Here is an 18,016-nt window from a genome sequence, read left to right on the forward strand (position 1 = left end):
GTCGTTGGGTGCAGGGATCCCAAAGAAGGATGTCAAAAACACCAGAGTGATAAATTCTGGTGCTTTATTCTGTATTAAAAGAAAGGTGTAGACTTACAGCAGATCAGTCTGCCAGGTCTCCCAGCCTTTAGAGACTTGGGACAGACACTGCAGCAAGTATATGGTTTGTCCTCACTCAAGCAAACATTCATACATTCTTTATATAAAAAACAGCATATGGCACTTTGGCCAGGACTTCCCATTGCTCCACCTGACCAGATGAGGGCATAGGTGGCAAATACCCAAATCTTGCAGATAAGATTCCCCTTTCTGGGCTCAGAGCCCAGCCCCTCAAGCCCACAGATAAGGATAGCATCAAAGCAAACTCCATTAGCTTCTATCAAAGCAACTGAATATATGAGCTCATTGATACAACTGCCAATTAATTGTGTGCTTATCTTGACTACCAAAATGGTGTTTGCAGAGCTTCTGGGACAGTTCACCTTTGGTTCTACGCAGGGCTTTATGAACAAAACCAAAACAATTATTGCTTTTAATATTTCACTGATATGGTGACTACCTCTTACGACCGTTTGTTTTGTTGGCATATGACAATAATGCTGTGTTGATGTTTGCAACAGAACACAAGAAAGGCTCGAGTCTTGCTTTTTAACACTTGGAAACTGCTCTCTTGTTACAGATCCAGCAATGATCATAGAATTGTAGAGTTGGAAGGAACCCTGAGGATCATCTAGTCCAACCCCCTGCAATGGAGGACTATGCAGCTGCCCCATACGGGGATTGAACCTGCAACCTTGGCATTATCAGCACCACGCTCTAGCCAACTGAGCTATACTCCTGGATCAGCAAACAAGGTGCTCACGCAGGGAGGCTGTGACAGCTCTCCTCTGATGTGTAAGTGTCAATGGCAGTGCCTGCACATCAGAGGGAAGTTTTTATTTTTTTATTTGGATTTGATATCCCGCTTTATCACTACCCGAAGGAGTCTCAAAGTGGCTAACATTCTCCTTTCCCTTCCTCCCCCACGACAAACACTCTGTGAGGTGAGTGAGGCTGAGAGACTTCAAAGAAGCATGACTAGCCCAAGGTCACCCAGCAGCTGCATGTGGAGGAGCGGGGAAGCGAACCCAGTTCACCAGATTACGAGTCTCCCGCTCTTAACCACTACACCACACTGGCTCCAGTAGTCACTCAAAACTACTCCCTATATGTGGCAACATATCACTTTTCCTTGGATGCCTCACGCTATGGTTGTAAAATAGGCAAACTTGCAGCTGAAGTGCACATAATTGATGGCTGAAGAGCAAAACATCCAAAATTCACATGACAATAAAGCAATGGGTCACCATAACACGTAAATTTGAACTGGTGGGTTGGCATATCAAAAAGGCTGGGAACCACAGATCTAAACTAAATAGCCCCCAATGTAATCTTTTTCCTCCAAGGGGAGTTGCTCCAGCCCAGGGGTCAGCATACTTTTTCAGCAGGGGGCCAGTCCACTGTCCCTCAGACCTTGTTGGGGGCCAGACTATATTTTGAAAAAAAAACACGAACAAATTCCTATGCCCCACACATAACCCAGAGATGCATTTTAAATAAAGGACGCATTCTACTCATGTAAAAACAGGCTGATTCTTGGACCGTCCGCGGGCCGGATTGAGAAGGTGATTGGGCTGGATCCAGCCCCCGGGCCTTAGGTTGCTTACCCACACTCCAGCCCATCCATCATTTTGTTGGGCATTTATCTGAACCGTTTCTAGCTGTGCAACCATCTGCTTTGTTGAGGTTTGCCAACCAGAACATTTCACAGTATTCAAAGTGCAGCTGAACATACTGTATTTTTCGCTCTATAAGACGCACCAGACCACAAGACGCACCTCGTTTTTGGAGGAGCAAAACAAGAAAAAAAATATTCTGAATCTCAGAAGCCAGAACAGCAAGAGGGATCGTTGCGCAGTGAAAGCAGCAATCCCTCTTGCTGTTCTGGCTTCTGGGATAGCTGCGCAGCCTGCATTCGCTCCATAAGATGCACACACTTCTTATGAGTCTTATAGAGCAAAAAATACGGTACATTTGTATAGAGACATTATAATATCAGTAAAATAAAAGCTGTCCTGCCCACCGTGAGCTCCTATCGCTCAGAGGAAAAGGTAAGGAGGTTGGAGAAAAACAAGAAGCCGAAGCACTGGGGGAAAACGAGCCTTTCAGACCCTATGATCTGTTCAGAAAGTTACTATGGTGCTCTACTGGTTCAGGAGTTCAGGCATTCACAGTCATCAAGTGGTTTCCTCTTCCTTTGCCACATGACTTCCTCTTCTCCCACCTGTGTTTTGCTGCATTAGGTCCCTGATGGGTGGCAAGGATGTTGCTATGTCTCCAGTTGGCTCAGTCAGGCAATGTCTGCAGAGACACTCCTTGTCCCCAATGAGCTTCCATCTCCTTCTCGCTTTACTGCTCTCATCAGGTAAGTGTCCAGTCACCATGATATAAAGCCAGACTTTTGCAGATCGGGTCTCGTTTATAACGCCCACCGGAAACACCGGGCTCAGTTTTAATCCTCCACTTGCTGGAATGACTGAAGAAATAAAATAGTTTTAAAGAGAGTTGCTGTACTGATCTCAAATAGGTGAAGAGTAGTGACAAGGCAGGATAAACGCACATGCCATGCGGAATGATGTCAATGTCAGTTCTCTGAGAAAACTATCACTATCACTATCTATCATCTATCACTATCTATCATCTATCTATGTATCTATCTATCTATCTATCTATCTATCTATCTATCTATCTATCTATATCATCTATCTATCATCTATCTATCATCTATCTATCATCTATCTATCTATCTATCTATCTATCTATCTATCTATCTATCATCTATCTATCTATCTATCATCTATCTAGCATCTATCTATCTATCTATCTATCTATCTATCTATCTATCTATCTATCATCTATCTATATCTATCTATCTATCATCTATCTATCTATCATCATCTATCTATATATCTATCTATCTATCATCTATCTATCATCTATCTATCTATCATCTATCTATCTATCTATCTATCTATCTATCTATCTATCTATCTATCTATCATCTATCTATCTATCATCTATCTATCATCTATCTATCTATCATCTATCTATCTATCTATCTATCTATCTATCTATCTAATCTATCTATCTATCTATCTATCTATCTATCTATCTATCTATCTATCTATCTATCATCATCTATCTATCATCTATCTATCTATATATCTATCTATCATCTATCTATCTATCTATCTATCTATCTATCTATCTATCTATCTATCTATCATCTATCTATCTATCTATCTATCTATCTATCTATCTATCTATCATCATCATCTATCTATCATCTATCTATCTATCTATCTATCTATCTATCTATCTATCTATATCTATCTATCTATCATCTATCATCTATCATCTATCTATCATCTATCTATATCTGATATGTTTGCAGATATTTGCCTTATAGATATCAAAAGCATCAAAGTGGGAAAGGAGTTAATAGAAGTTCTCAATTCCAGCCTCTTCTGAATTGTCACTCGTATCATGTTTTTGTACTTTCTACAATGTTGTGATAACAAAAGCACAACTTAGGCACAAAAATTTGCAGGGCACAAATGGATCCATGTATTTGGGGGACCCTTATGTCACACAATTCTCCCTTTATACTTCTGATTCACAATTAAATCTTTCAACTCTTTTATTTTGCATTTTTGTCCTTATAGGTTCTGCTCTTGATCAGTCTCAAGACATGGTCGTCAAGAAAGGGGACAATGTAACCCTAGATTGTTCCCAAAAAAATTCCAATTACGTTAGCATGTACTGGTACAAGCAAGAGCGGAAGACGCATGCACAGCTTCAGCTGGTGATTTATTCAACAGGGACTTCTGATGTTGAGAAGGAATTTAAAGACCGTTTCAAGAGCCCTGGAACACAGAATAAGCGGCTGTCTCTGATCTGTGAGGGAGCCCAGCCAGAAGACACAGGCACCTACTTCTGTGCCAAGCAAGATCACACAGTGAGACAACAGCTGAGGAAGACAAGCACAATTCTCTTCCCAGGAAACAAGACCACCTGAATATATCTTGCAGGCCAAGGACCTGAAAATACCTTGCAGGCTTTTCGTAATGTAACATGGGACACTATCTACCAGGAAGTTCTCTTGCACAGGGCCTGTTTAAATGAACAGGGGCTGTGCAAGAGCTTGTACATTTATGGATGGAGATATTTCATAGAATCATAGAATCATAGAGTTGGAAGAGACCACAAGGGCCATCGAGTCCAACCCCCTGCCAAGCAGGAAACACCATCAGAGCACTCCTGACATATGGTTGTCAAGCCTCTGCTTAAGGACCTCCAAAGAAGGAGACTCCAGCACACTCCTTGGCAGCAAATTCCACTGTTGAACAGCTCTTACTGTCAGGAAGTTCTTCCTAATCTTTAGGTGGAATCTTCTTTCTTGTAGTTTGGATCCATTGCTCCGTGTCCGCTTCTCTGGAGCAGCAGAAAACAACCTTTCTCCCTCCTCTATATGACATCCTTTTATATATTTGAACATGGCTATCATATCACCCCTTAACCTCCTCTTCTCCAGGCTAAACATGCCCAGCTCCCTTAGCCGTTCCTCATAAGGCATCGTTTCCAGGCCTTTGACCATTTTGGTTGCCCTCCTCTGGACACGTTCCAGTTTGTCAGTGTCCTTCTTGAACTGTGGTGCCCAGAACTGGACACAGTACTCCAGGTGAGGTCTGACCAGAGCAGAATACAGTGGCACTATTACTTCCCTTGATCTAGATGCTATACTCCTATTGATGCAGCCCAGAATTGCATTGGCTTTTTTAGCTGCCGCGTCACACTGTTGGCTCAAGTCAAGTTTGTGGTCAACCAAGACTCCTAGATCTTTTTCACATGTACTGCTCTCAAGCCAGGTGTCACCCATCTTGTATTTGTGCCTCTCATTTTTTTTGCCCAAGTGCAATACTTTACATTTCTCCCTGTTAAAATTCATCTTGTTTGTTTTGGCCCAGTTCTCTAATCTGCCAAGGTCATTTTGAAGTGTGATCCTGTCCTCTGGGGTGTTAGCCACCCCTCCCAGTTTGGTGTCATCTGCAAATTTGATCAGGATGCCCTTGAGTCCATCATCCAAGTCGTTGATAAAGATGTTGAATAAGACCGGGCCCAAGACAGAACCCTGTGGCACCCCACTAGTCACTCTTCTCCAGGATGAAGAGGAACCATTGATGAGCACCCTTTGGGTTCGGTCAGTCAGCCAGTTACAAATCCACTGAGTGATAGCATAGTCAAGACCGCATTTTACCAGCTTCTTTACAAGAATATCATGGGGCACCTTGTCAAATGCCTTGCTGAAATCAAGGTAGGCTACATCCACTGCATTCCCTTCATCTACCAGGGTTGTAATTCTGTCAAAAAACGAGATCAGGTTAGTCTGACATGACTTATTTTTCAGAAATCCATGCTGACTATTGGTGATCACAGCATTCCTTTCTAGGTGCTCACAGACTGTTTGCTTAATGATCTGCTCCAGAATCTTCCCTGGTATTGATGTCAGACTGACTGGGCGGTAATTATTTGGGTCCTCTCTTTTCCCCTTTTTGAAAATAGGGACAACATTTGCCCTTCTCCAGTCTGCCGGGACTTCGCCTGTTGTCCAGGAATTCTCAAAGATGACTGCCAGTGGTTCTGAGATCACATCTGCCAGTTCTTTTAATACTCTTAATTTTAATTTTAATACTCTTAATTTAATTTTACCAAGGCAGACACATGATCTGATAATGGTCCACACTTTTGGCTCTGCAAGGCCTGAGGAAGAGTCTATCTACTCCCCTCAGTCTGTGCTCTCGTGCAGTTCCCATTCACTTCAATGGCCCTTGTGAGAGAAAACATTTTTGTGTCCCTCAGAGCAAAACTTGCAAGCGATATCTGCAGCGCCATCTTTACAATGAACAGCAACAAAGATTCCTGCCCCAGTGCATCATGTGCCGCCTGCCACAAGGCCATAGACTTGTTTTCTTCTCTTATTTCCTCATCTTTTTATCTCCTTTTCATTGCACCCCTGCCTTTTTATATATCATCATTTCCCTGATCCCAATTACATTCTTTTTGTAGCTTCGTTTTGTTTTTCAAATTTACAGTGTGGGGGTAGTTACAACCCTTCCCAGGGCAGGATTTAGCCCTAAGCTACTAAAGGTAATGGAGCCCTTTATATGTCCAGCTGTCCTTTGTCAACAACAAATTGTCTCTGTTTTTTTGTGTTGAATATATGCTATATGGTAATTTATGGACCTAATAGGTATCTATTACTTACATCATAGGAGCCTACACAACACAAAACACTGTTGCTGTATGTAGGTTTTATTTTATTTGTTTTTAATATTATATTTCGGATGTAATATGTACATCCAGGTGTTTTTTTCCTTTAAATTTTTTTGGGGGCCCCCAAGAGAGTGGGGCCCTATATAGCTTGTTTAGTTTATACATAAATCCGGCACTGATCCCTTCCCATAGTCCTCTCCCCATGAACTTACATCTGCAGTAATATAGCTATGGCATGTATTCATTTGTCTGATACCAATGCTCTCCTCCCCGATCCTTTCCAGTAGGGGTCAGTGGTGTACAAATATATGACATGTGCTCACTTCAAACACAAGATTGGTTGTTTAGCCCAGGCCTGGTCTACCTGCTGGGCCGTAGCTGCCTGAACTTTTGAGGTTTTCCCCAGCTTGCCTCCATGAGAACCCTTAACAGGAGATTCCAAGGCTTGGATCTGTTCAGCATGCAACACATGTGCAACTACCACACTATAAAATACAAAAATACATGTTTTGAAGCACAGCCATCAAAAGAAGTCTCCTTGCCACCCGAAACAGAGGATTGTTCATTATGTTTGACGGCGGGGCATAGTGTCTCTTCTGTGTCATGACCTCCCTTTAAAATTATGGCCCTAAGGCCATATTGTGTCCCATTTCTTGCTCTGTTGAGGCTAAGAACCTAAGAACTGCTTATTAGACAAGGCCAAAAAGCCCACCTATTCCAGAATTCTTGTTGTATGTGGTGCTCCTTCATTTTCTCTTGCCCACGGATGTTTCATTGTGCTATTTTCCTGGTTGACATCAAAGATGCTACTGTGTCTTCTGTTGGCTTAGTCAAGAAAATGTCTCCTCAGAGGTGTTCAAAGGTCCCAATAAGGCTCTGTTCCAAGTTTCACGCTTCATGGTGGTCAGGAAAAGGACAAAACCAATTATCTTTAGATGGACTGGTAAAAGCAAGAAATGGAAATGGACACCCAGCTTAATATGGTCGTTTTTCCCCCAGCAGGAGAGTCTACCACTGAGAAGGAAGTTTAAGGCTGCTTCAGGAGCCCAGAAATGGAAATTTTGAGTTGTCCCTGACCTAGCCGAGAGACACGGGCTCCCAGTTCTGTACCAAGGAAGATTATACAGTGAGAGGCAAATGGTAAAGAAACAAAGGACAGACCTATTCATAGGGTTGCTGTTACACTCACAGTAACCCCAGATTTACTGATGCCTGGGCCCAATCCAAACTGCACTTCTCTGTGGTGGTGAAATAATAATGACAACAGGGCAAAAGAATAGACAATCCAATTAATGGTCCACCCCAATCATCTGTCTTGTTTTCCTTATGGTGCTGTGGCACTCATGTCCTGCTTATTGGGGGGGGGGGCTTCCCACAGGTTCATCACTGTGAGAACAAGATGCTAGCCTATACTAGCAGGCTTTTCTTATGCTTCTTGTACAGTGGTACCTCGGGTTACAGACGCTTCAGGTTACAGACTCTGCTAACCCGGAAGTAGTACCTCGGGTTAAGAACTTTGCTTCAGGATGAGAACAGAAATTGCGTGGCAGCAGGAGGCCCCATTAGCTAAAGTGGTACCTCAGGTTAAGAACAGTTTCAGGTTAAGAACGGACCTCCAGAACGAATTAAGTTCTTAACCCAAGGTACCACTGTATTGAGATTTGTCCACGGGATTTCTTTTAGCAAAATTAAAGGTTGCCATTGAATGCATCTTGTCATCTCCTCTGAACAGCACCTTCCCCAGCTGACTCTGCTTCTAGCCACCTCCCACCCCCAAAAAAGTGGTTTCTCTCTCATTTCCACTCCCTTGCCCACAACACCTCCTGTTCTCCCATCTGGGTTTTATTGCAGTCGCTACTTGAAGAGAATCAAGGATGTTGCTGCGCCTAGAATTGGCTCGGTGGGGCAAATGTCTGCTGAAATGCTCCTTTACTCCAGTAAGCTCCCATCTTCTCCTCACATTGCTGTTCTCATCAGGTAAGTGACATATTATGACTGCTCTCACGTAAAATTGGTGACCTTCCAGTGTTTCTGAACTGGGATTTATTTTTTAACTCTAGTTGGAAAGATAGGACCCACTTTTATTTTTGGTGTCTGTCAATAGTTTTTACCAGAGTTGAAAATGGTACTGTCAAAATATTATTTGTTCATGTATGCTGCTTTTTATTATTGTCTGGGGTCAAGGAGGTCTAGAAACACTGTTTTCGAAGTTGCAACATCTCCCTCCGATCGCAAGCCTTCCAATTCAATTCTCATCTCTTTTACTTGTACCTTCGTTTTGTTTTCACTCTTATAGGTAGCGCCGTGCAGCAGACTTCAGATACGATTGTCAGGGAAAATGAGGAGGTTCTGCTGAGATGTTTCCAAGAGAAAACCACTTTTAGCTACATGTATTGGTATAAGCAAGAAGGGAAGAAGGACCCGCAGCTCCAGCTGGTGGCTTTTTCGGTGGAAGGTTTCGGAGGAAGCGATATCATTCAGAAAGAATTTGAAGGCCGCTTCGAGAGCCGTGGAATGGATAGGTATGTCTTCAATCTTCATGGAACTTTGAAGTGTCAGGCATAGCCCTATTGGCTTTAGCCCAAACGTAGCAGAGTTTTCCTGCACAGCGAGGAAGCTAGTTGCGGCAGTAATGACAAGTCAGCTAGACTCAGAAGAACTATTTACAGGATTTATTAAAAGGAAAAAAAAAACCAGCAGAGTTTCTGCATACAAAACAAAGCAAAATAAACCCTCTCTTTCTCTCTCTCAAAACCACACACAGCACTTCTACTCCTAACAACACCTCACATCAAACTGAGCTAGCAATCCCTTGATAACAGAGTTGAGTGCTGATCGTTAACCAATCAGAGTAAGTAGTTTCTAGGTCAAGCAGACCTGGGCTTTCTGCCAAGAGTAAATTGACACCAGCCTGAGTTAATTGTGCGAAGCTAGAATCTGCAAGTTTCCCACGAGAACCAATTAACAGAAACTGAACACCCCCTCACAGATTCTGCTGAACAATTAACACCAAATACACCTATGTAGGAGATCATTTTTCCAGCAAACCTAAACCCTTGCACATTCGCTTGTTCTTTATCTTTGCCAATGGTTTAGTTAACACATCTGCTACATTTTCTTCACTTGATACATAAGTACAGGTGATTACATTGTCTTGTACACAGCAACGTACATTTTGGTATTTTACAGAGATATGTTTGGAACGTGATTTGAAACCCTCTGTTTTACTTAAGGTTATACAAGCTTGATTATCAATGTAAACTTGTACTGGTTCTCCACAATTTACATTTAAATCTGTTAACAAATGCTTGAAATAAATCACCTCGTTGCACAATTCACTCAATGCGGCGTACTCTGATTCCGTTGATGACACACTTACAACGTCTTGCTTGCGTGACCGCCAGCTGATTAAAGCTCCACCGACCATTATGACTAGTCCTGTGACAGATTTTCTATCCGGCAAATTTCCCAGTCACCATCACAGTAGCAACTCAACATTTCATCCTCTGAAGAATTTAATTGTAACATATAGCCAATTGTCTGTTTGAGATACCTCAGAACTTGTTTTACCCCTTTCCAGGCATTTAGTGTGGGTTTTGAGACCAATCTACTTAATATGCCTACTGCATAACTAATATCAGGTCTGGACCACTGTGCTAGATACAATAAACTTCCAATTACAGAATGATATACATCAGGATGTTCAAATTCAGGACTCTCATCTATATGAAGTGTTTTTATGAAACCTGGATCCATAGGCACCACTGCCCCTTTGCAATCCTGCATCCTGTATGTAGTCAGTAGTTGTTTAACTTTGTTCTGCTGACTAATTAGGCAGCTGCCATCTTGGGCCCAGCACACTTCCAACCCTAGATATGTCCTAACCGGGCCTAAGTCTTTCACTTTGAACTTACTGGACAATTGCTTGGCAAACCTTTTAGTTTGTTTATCTGTTTTGCAGGCATACAAAACATCATCTACATAAATCAGACAAAACTCTTGATCACTGCCTGTACCACGTACATAAACACAATTGTCAGCTGTACTCTGCTTGAAACCAAATGACACTAAGGCCTCATGGAAACATTTGTTCCAAGATCTTGCAGCCTGTTTGAGACCATATAGAGCTTTGTTTAATTTTAACACTCTATTGGAACCTGTCTCATAACCAGGCGGTTCGGCTAGATACAGGTCTTCTGATATTGATGCATGTAAATATGCAGTCTGGATATCAAAATGGTTTAACAGGAGTTTTCTCTTTGCTCCAAGTGTTAAAATCAGCCTTACACTGTCCCCCTTAGCAGTAGGGGAAAAAGTCTCGTCATAATCTTTTCCAGGCCTCTGAGAGTATCCTTGAGCCACTAAACGAGCTTTGTATTTGTACTCTCCTGTCACAAGAGGTTTAAGTTTGTACACCCACCTGCAGCCTACAATCTTTGCCCCCTCAGGCGCTGCTACTGGTGTAAAAACCTTGTGCTCATTCAGAGAGGACATCTCTTCCTCCATTGCCTGTTTCCAGAGCTCTGCCTCCTCTTTTGGTAACTTTAACACTTCCTGAAAACTCTTGGGTTCTGCAATCACACTAAACACATTTGCAGTATCAGGAGAAAAACGCACCGGAGGCACTCCTTTGTTTTGTCTTTTAGATCTTCTGGGAGAAAATTTTTCTTCTGACCCACTTTCCTCCTCAGAACTACGACCTCTCTTTTGTTGCTTAGCAACTGGTCTTTGGCTAACTTCACTTTCTTGAGAGCTCTTATCTGAACTTTCCTCCCCCTCAGACTCTGACTCCCTGTGTCTACCTTCAGAGTCATGAAGTTCCTGGGAAGGTTCAAACCAAACCTCAGTATTGGCATGTAGTCTCTCCCAGCCACTATGTTCACAAAAACTGGCATTCCTGGAGATCACAATGCCATTTGTCCCTTCAGCAAAGCGGAAACCTTTTCCCAGCTCCTGGTAACCCACAAACACTAACTGTTTGGTCTTAGGATCTCCCTTCTTCCTCATTTGTTTCGGAATTAATACCCAGGCTTTTGATCCAAACACATGCAAATGGTCAATTTTGGGTTTTTTCTGAAACAATTTAAAGTACGGGGTTGTACCTATTGTTTGATGAAAGAGCCTGTTTTGGAGATAACACGCGGTGAGCATGCTCTCCCCCCAATAAGACATGGGCAAATCAGCATCGTCAAGCATGGCAAACATCATATCTTGTAAAGATCTGTTTTTTCGCTCTGCAACGCCATTCTCCTCTGGGGAAAAAATGTTCGTTTTTCTATGCCCAATGCCACGCTTTTGTAACCAATCTTTAAAGGCATTTGACATAAATTCGCCACCTCTGTCCGTCTGAATCCTTTTGAGTTTAATGGACAGAAATCTTTCCACAGATGCCACCCAGCCTTTAAACTTAGTGAACACATCACCCTTATTTTTCATGGGAAAAACCCAGGAGTAACGTGTGGCGTCATCCACAATTGTTAGTGAAAAACGCGATCCACCCCTGCTTACAGCAAATGGACCAATTACGTCCATGTGAACCAGCTGTAGCGGTGCCTCACTAACTCTGTCGCTTCTGGGGTAAGAGACTCTGTGGGTTTTAACCTTTTTACAAACATTACAATCAAGGTACTTGTTACAACTCTTTAAATTACCCCCATCAGCCAATTCAGACATTTTTAGTACACTTTTCCAGCAAGCATGCCCCATTTTCCTATGCAATAAGTGCACACAGTTGTCATGTATAGCTTTGTTATTCACTGCAGGCTGAGATTTACTGACTACTGCTGCAACTTGAGATCCTGCTTTAAGCCAAAACAAGCCTCCCTCTGACTTAGCAGTGCCTAAAATCTCACCAGCCTTCTTAATAATGCAACTGTCTCCTTCAAAATACACTTTAAACCCAGCTTTTAGCAAACAATCTACAGACATCAGATTGCTCCTTAATGACGGCACACAAAGTACATTTTGCAGGCATTCACGAAGACAAGGAACAAAAACTGCACCCCTCGAAATCACTTCGGAAGTACTTCCGTCTGCTAGAGCCACCTGGCTGCGCTGTGCTGAGTTCTTGGAAACAAACAATTCATCTGAATTTACGATGTGGCGAGATGCTCCCGAATCGACCACCCAGACCGCTTGTTTTTCATCAGCACTCTTGACCTCGCCGGTCACCAGCTGAGCCGACTGTTTTTGTTTGAAGAATTTCTTTTTCCGCTGCTGCTGCTGCTGATCTCGTCTCTGCTCCTGCACCGGCAACTGAGACTTGACCAACTCCGGACATTGTCGTTTTAGATGCGCTGAGGACCCACATTGGAAACAACGCCTAACAGCAAACGCTGACTCCTCACCGGTACGCTGCTCTTGCTTCACCTCTGGCACGGCATGAGAACTCCTTCCAAACCGCCCGCCTGTAGAAGCCTCTGCAGCCAACGACCTTTCTTGCCTCTTCTGCCATTCTTCAATCAAACGCCCAGTAACGTAACTGACTGATAAATCATGCTCCTGCATGCCTTCTAGAGACAAAACTAAATTATCCCAGCTTTCCGGGAGAGAACTCAAAATAATAGCCACCTTCTCCTGCTGGTCTAACGCACAGTCTCTTTCCTGTAGCGCAACAAACTTTAAGTGTAAACTGTGTAGGTGTTCCTGCATTGTAACCCCAGGCTGTAACATTGCCTTGTACAATGCCTTGCGAATGAACAGCTTGGAAACCGCTGTCTCACGCACATGGAGTTCTTTAAGTGCTTGCCACACACCTCTAGCTGTCTTGATTCCCCTCACATACGGCAACTGGGAATCTTCCAGCCCCAAGACAATTGTGGCCCTTGCTCTTTGGTCTTTATCGAGGTCTTCATCATCAGGCTTCGCAGGAAACTTACTCACCACTTGCCAGAGACGATCCCTCTGCAGCACTGCCTGCATGCGTTCCGACCACAGCAAGTAATTGGAGTCATTCAGACGCTCAAAAGCCATCTGACCTGGTTGTGAGGCCATCTTGAGAGCGATGTCCCTGGAACCCGGAACCAGCTACTCACGACCACCGAGAGAGAAAACAGGAACCACAGCACCCAGCACTCACACGCTGCAGCTGTTGTCCTTGTGTCCGCTGCGTCACCAGCTCACCACGGTCAGGAACCAGCCAGGAACAACAACCTCTGGAACTACTGGAACCAACGCCGTTGATGCTGACACCACCGCAACTCAGGCTGGCAGCACAATGCCCATAACCTCATGGAACTTTGAAGTGTCAGGCATAGCCCTATTGGCTTTAGCCCAAACGTAGCAGAGTTTTCCTGCACAGCGAGGAAGCTAGTTGCGGCAGTAATGACAAGTCAGCTAGACTCAGAAGAACTATTTACAGGATTTATTAAAAGGAAAAAAAAAACCAGCAGAGTTTCTGCATACAAAACAAAGCAAAATAAACCCTCTCTTTCTCTCTCTCAAAACCACACACAGCACTTCTACTCCTAACAACACCTCACATCAAACTGAGCTAGCAATCCCTTGATAACAGAGTTGAGTGCTGATCGTTAACCAATCAGAGTAAGTAGTTTCTAGGTCAAGCAGACCTGGGCTTTCTGCCAAGAGTAAATTGACACCAGCCTGAGTTAATTGTGCGAAGCTAGAATCTGCAAGTTTCCCACGAGAACCAATTAACAGAAACTGAACAAATCTGACCTTGAAAGACGCAAAGCCGAGCGACGCAGGCACCTACTTCTGTGCCAAGCAAGATAACACAGTGAGCCAACTGCACAGGAAACTAGACACAAACCCCTTCATCAGGGAATATACATGAATGTGATAATGGCTGTTACACAGGGACAGACTCAAGGGTATAGCTGGGGTTTATGCTGAGGGGGGGGAGGACCACCCACCTGCCATCACCCTATGTTTGGTTCTGTCTAGCAGATTCGGAATGAAACTTCTCAACCACAGTTGCTTTAAATTACCGTAATTTTTGCTCTATAAGACTCACCTAATTACCGTAATTTTTGCTCTATAAGACTCACCTTTCCCCTCCTAAAAAGTAAGGGGAAATGTGTGTGCGTCTTATGGAGTGAATGCAGGCTGCGCAGCTATCCCAGAAGCCAGAACAGCAAGAGGGATTGCTGCTTTCACTGCGCAGCGATCCCTCTTGCTGTTCTGGCTTCTGAGATTCAGAATATTTTTTTCTTGTTTTCCTCCTCCAAAAACTAGGTGCGTCTTGTGGTCTGGTGTGTCTTATAAAACAAAAAATACAGTACTTTCTTTTGATCCCAAATGCTCAGAAAAATCTGCCAAAATCTTCTCCAATTTCTACTTTTTGTTAAGTATTTTTATTTATTTATTTACTTAATTTGGGAGGAAGGCAAGTGCCCCCCTTCCACCTACACCCATGGACAGACCCCAAACCCTTTGGTACATGAGGAGAAAAACCCACTAACTTCCCAGTTTGTTAGCATGGGGCAGAATTCACTGGGAGATTCTCCAAGTGAAAGTCCCATTAAAAAAGGTTGGTGGGGCAGGAACCGTTTCAGAGTCACATACAGCATTCTTGGTGCTAGATAATTTTACAAGTACTGGACCCAGAGGACCTTTTCTGTGAATGGAAGAGACTTTTCTTTTCACAGACGGGATGGGATGCCAGTGGAGGCTCCCATTGGAGGGAGAGAAAAGTTTAACCGAATACAGCCTGGCAGGTTTGTGTTCATTCAGTGGCAAAGGCATTTCCTTCAGGTGAACAAGCGCAACCCCACACTTTGCTGGTTTGCCTAGAAAGCACAGGTCTGAGCGTTTTTCAGTTTGTATTGCTGCTTTCGCTGGTAATCTGCTGAACTGGAGCAAGTGTCAATCAAGGTTTCCATGGAGAGGGTTTCTCTTACCACCCCTGGTGAGGTGGGAACAGCTATGCGTCATTCTCCTCTGGCACCAAAAATATTTGGGGCCTTTTCCTGCATCATAGCCATGGCAGTCTACATTCCCAGTATATTCCCTGCTTAAGGGATTTGTGTTTGGCTTCCTATACAGTCACCTCACTGTGTCAACTTGGCTTTCTTCAAGGCTGGAGGCAAAGAATACCAGTTTGCTCCAGGGCTCTCAAAGTGGACTCAGAATTCCTTCTCAATGGGAGAGCTTCTTCCAGGGGGGAATCACCAGTTGGAACTGTGTGTGTGTGAGGGTGGATGGATGGATGATGCTGTTGTGCTCATATCCTGTTTGTGGGTTTCTCACAGACACTTGATTCATTGTTGTGAGAACAGGGTTCTGAACTCGATGGGCCACTGGCTCTTATTACATTTCTTTATTTGAGATAGGTCCACAGATTTTCTTTCAGCAAAACCAGACTGCCGTTTAATCTCCATCCTTGTCTCCCCAAAACAGTTCCCTCCCCAGCTGACTCTGGTTCCAGCCTCCCTGCTTGAGTGGCTTCTCTCTCATTCCCTCTCCTTCGCCCCACAACACCTCTCCCATCTGAGCTTTATTGCATTAGCTACTTGAAGATCGTCGGCTATGTTGCTGCATCTGGGGTGGCTCGGTTGGGCAAATGTCTGCCGAAAGGCTCCTTTGCTCCAATAAAGCTTCCATTTCCCGCTCACTTTACTCTTCTCATCCGGAGAAGTGGCTTATTATTACCAGTGGTGTAGTGTGAGGGGTGCAGGGGGGGCCGGCCGCACCGGCCGCAACATCTGGGGGGGCGCGCGCTCTCGCACTCACAGCTCTCTGCCCCTACCTAGATCCACAGGTTAGGGGGCGCAAATTACTTGCCTTGCCCCGGGTGCTGACAACCCACGCTACGCCACTGATTATTACCACATTTGCTTAAACCAGGGGTCGCCAAACTTTACTGATGTGGGATTTTGAACCCCAACCTGAAATATCAGGCTTTTATTTTTTTTTATATCAATAGTTTTTAAGAGCTAAAAGTGGCACTGTCAAATATTACCTGACATATTCATATATGCTAGTCTTAATTGACTTGGGTCAATTAGGTCCCTGAAAAAAAGAGTGAAAGTCTCGTGAAAGCCTTCAGAGAAAACCTGTGCTGGTACCATTGACATGACCCTCTTTTGACTGTGACAAGACCCAGTTGTGAATCACAAAAACCAGTAATTTGTACAAGACCTGTGTAAGCTGGCAGATGTTTGGCCCTGTTCAGGGAAGCTTTTAATGTATGATATTTTAGTGTTTTTTGGTTTCTATGGAAGCCGCCCAGAGTGGCTGGGGAAACCCAGCCAGATGGGCGGGGTACAAATAATAAATAATTATTATTATTATTATTATTATTATTATTATTATTATTATTATTATAGATCTAGATAACCTGAAGCTGCAATTCCTCTCCTGGTTATTTCCAAAAGGGTTTTGGATGTTTTATTTTATTCTTCTGAATATGCTAGAGTTGTCACAGAAAAACAACAACATCACTCAAGTTCTAAGGTTTACAATGTACTGCAGAGACCCAAATCTTTTAGAAATACTGTTCTTGAAACTGCCTGGTGCTTTCGCTGCACATCTTTAGATGCCAGGCAAAAACACTCTTCTCCCCCACCTCTGGCTACTTAAAACAATTTATGGCCTTTTAAACTGTGTTTTTTGGGGGGTATTGTTATTGTTTGTTATTATGTTATGTATCTTTGTGTTTTTATATTGTAAACCGCACTGTGATATCTGGATGAAAGGCAGTGTAGAAATTTAATAAATAATAGTAACAATATCGTTACTTAATTGTAAGTCACCTGAACTGATTCTCATTTGTATTTTATTATTTTTCTGTTGAAAACTGCTCTGGGATCTTCGGATGAGAGGCAGTATACACATTTAATAAATAATAATAATAATAAAATTATTCTTGCAGGCTGTGCTGTTAAGCAGTCTCCAGACATGGTTGTCAGGGAAAACACATCGGCCACCCTCGAATGTTCTCAACTGAAGACTAGTCATAGCTACATGTCCTGGTACAAGCAAGAAAGGGAGAAGAACCCACGGCTCCTGCTCATTGTTCTATCTACAGAAGGAGGATCACAAATTGAGAAAGAATTTGAAGGTCGCTTCCAAAGCCCTGAAATAAAAAAGAATTCATTGCCTCTGACCTTGAAGAAAGCGCAGCTAGGAGACACAGGCACCTACTTCTGTGCTAAGCAACAGCACACAGTGAGGAAACGTCGCAGGAAACCAAACACAAACCCCTTCACTGGAGAATGTATGTGTATGTGATAATGGCTGCTATATGGAGAAAGGCCCAAATTATTTTGGTGCCTGAGGAGAGAAATCTCAAGTCACATCTACGAGAAAAAGCCCACGCCTGTGCCTATAGAGTTGGACTGGAACGTGGGGGATCAGGGTGGATTTGATTTAAATCACTGGCCAGTAAGACTTGATTTAAATCATTCTTTTTACAGAAAGACTCATTCTTGCTGGTATAATCTTAATATTTCCAACCAGATGAAGGTTTCGTTTTTGGAATAATAAATTTTCAGAGAAGTTTTTACAGTTCTATCACAAATTACTGATTTGGTTATACTGTTAGAAATACATAGACATAGAGAATTATGAAATTTCTGCTGTACTTCATTGGAAGGAGAAAAATAACCATGTCATTAATAACAGTAGAAACAATTTATTTAACTAAAACAGTAACATAACAGCGTATGTACCCATATTTGTT

At 43.1% G+C, this 18,016-nt stretch overlaps 1 gene segment (V, D, J or C); it reads left to right on the top strand.

The window, feature by feature from the left end:
* The first annotated feature begins 2,242 nt into the window (after positions 1 to 2,242).
* Positions 2,243 to 4,405, top strand: LOC114588026 (T cell receptor beta variable 24-1-like). The segment is given in 2 exon segments: positions 2,243 to 2,464; positions 3,624 to 4,405. Coding segments are annotated over 2 exon segments (596 nt in total).
* The last annotated feature ends 13,611 nt before the right edge of the window (positions 4,406 to 18,016 follow it).

Source organism: Podarcis muralis, chromosome 17 (assembly GCF_964188315.1).
Source record: "Podarcis muralis chromosome 17, rPodMur119.hap1.1, whole genome shotgun sequence".
NCBI classification, from domain to species: Eukaryota; Metazoa; Chordata; class Lepidosauria; order Squamata; family Lacertidae; genus Podarcis; species Podarcis muralis.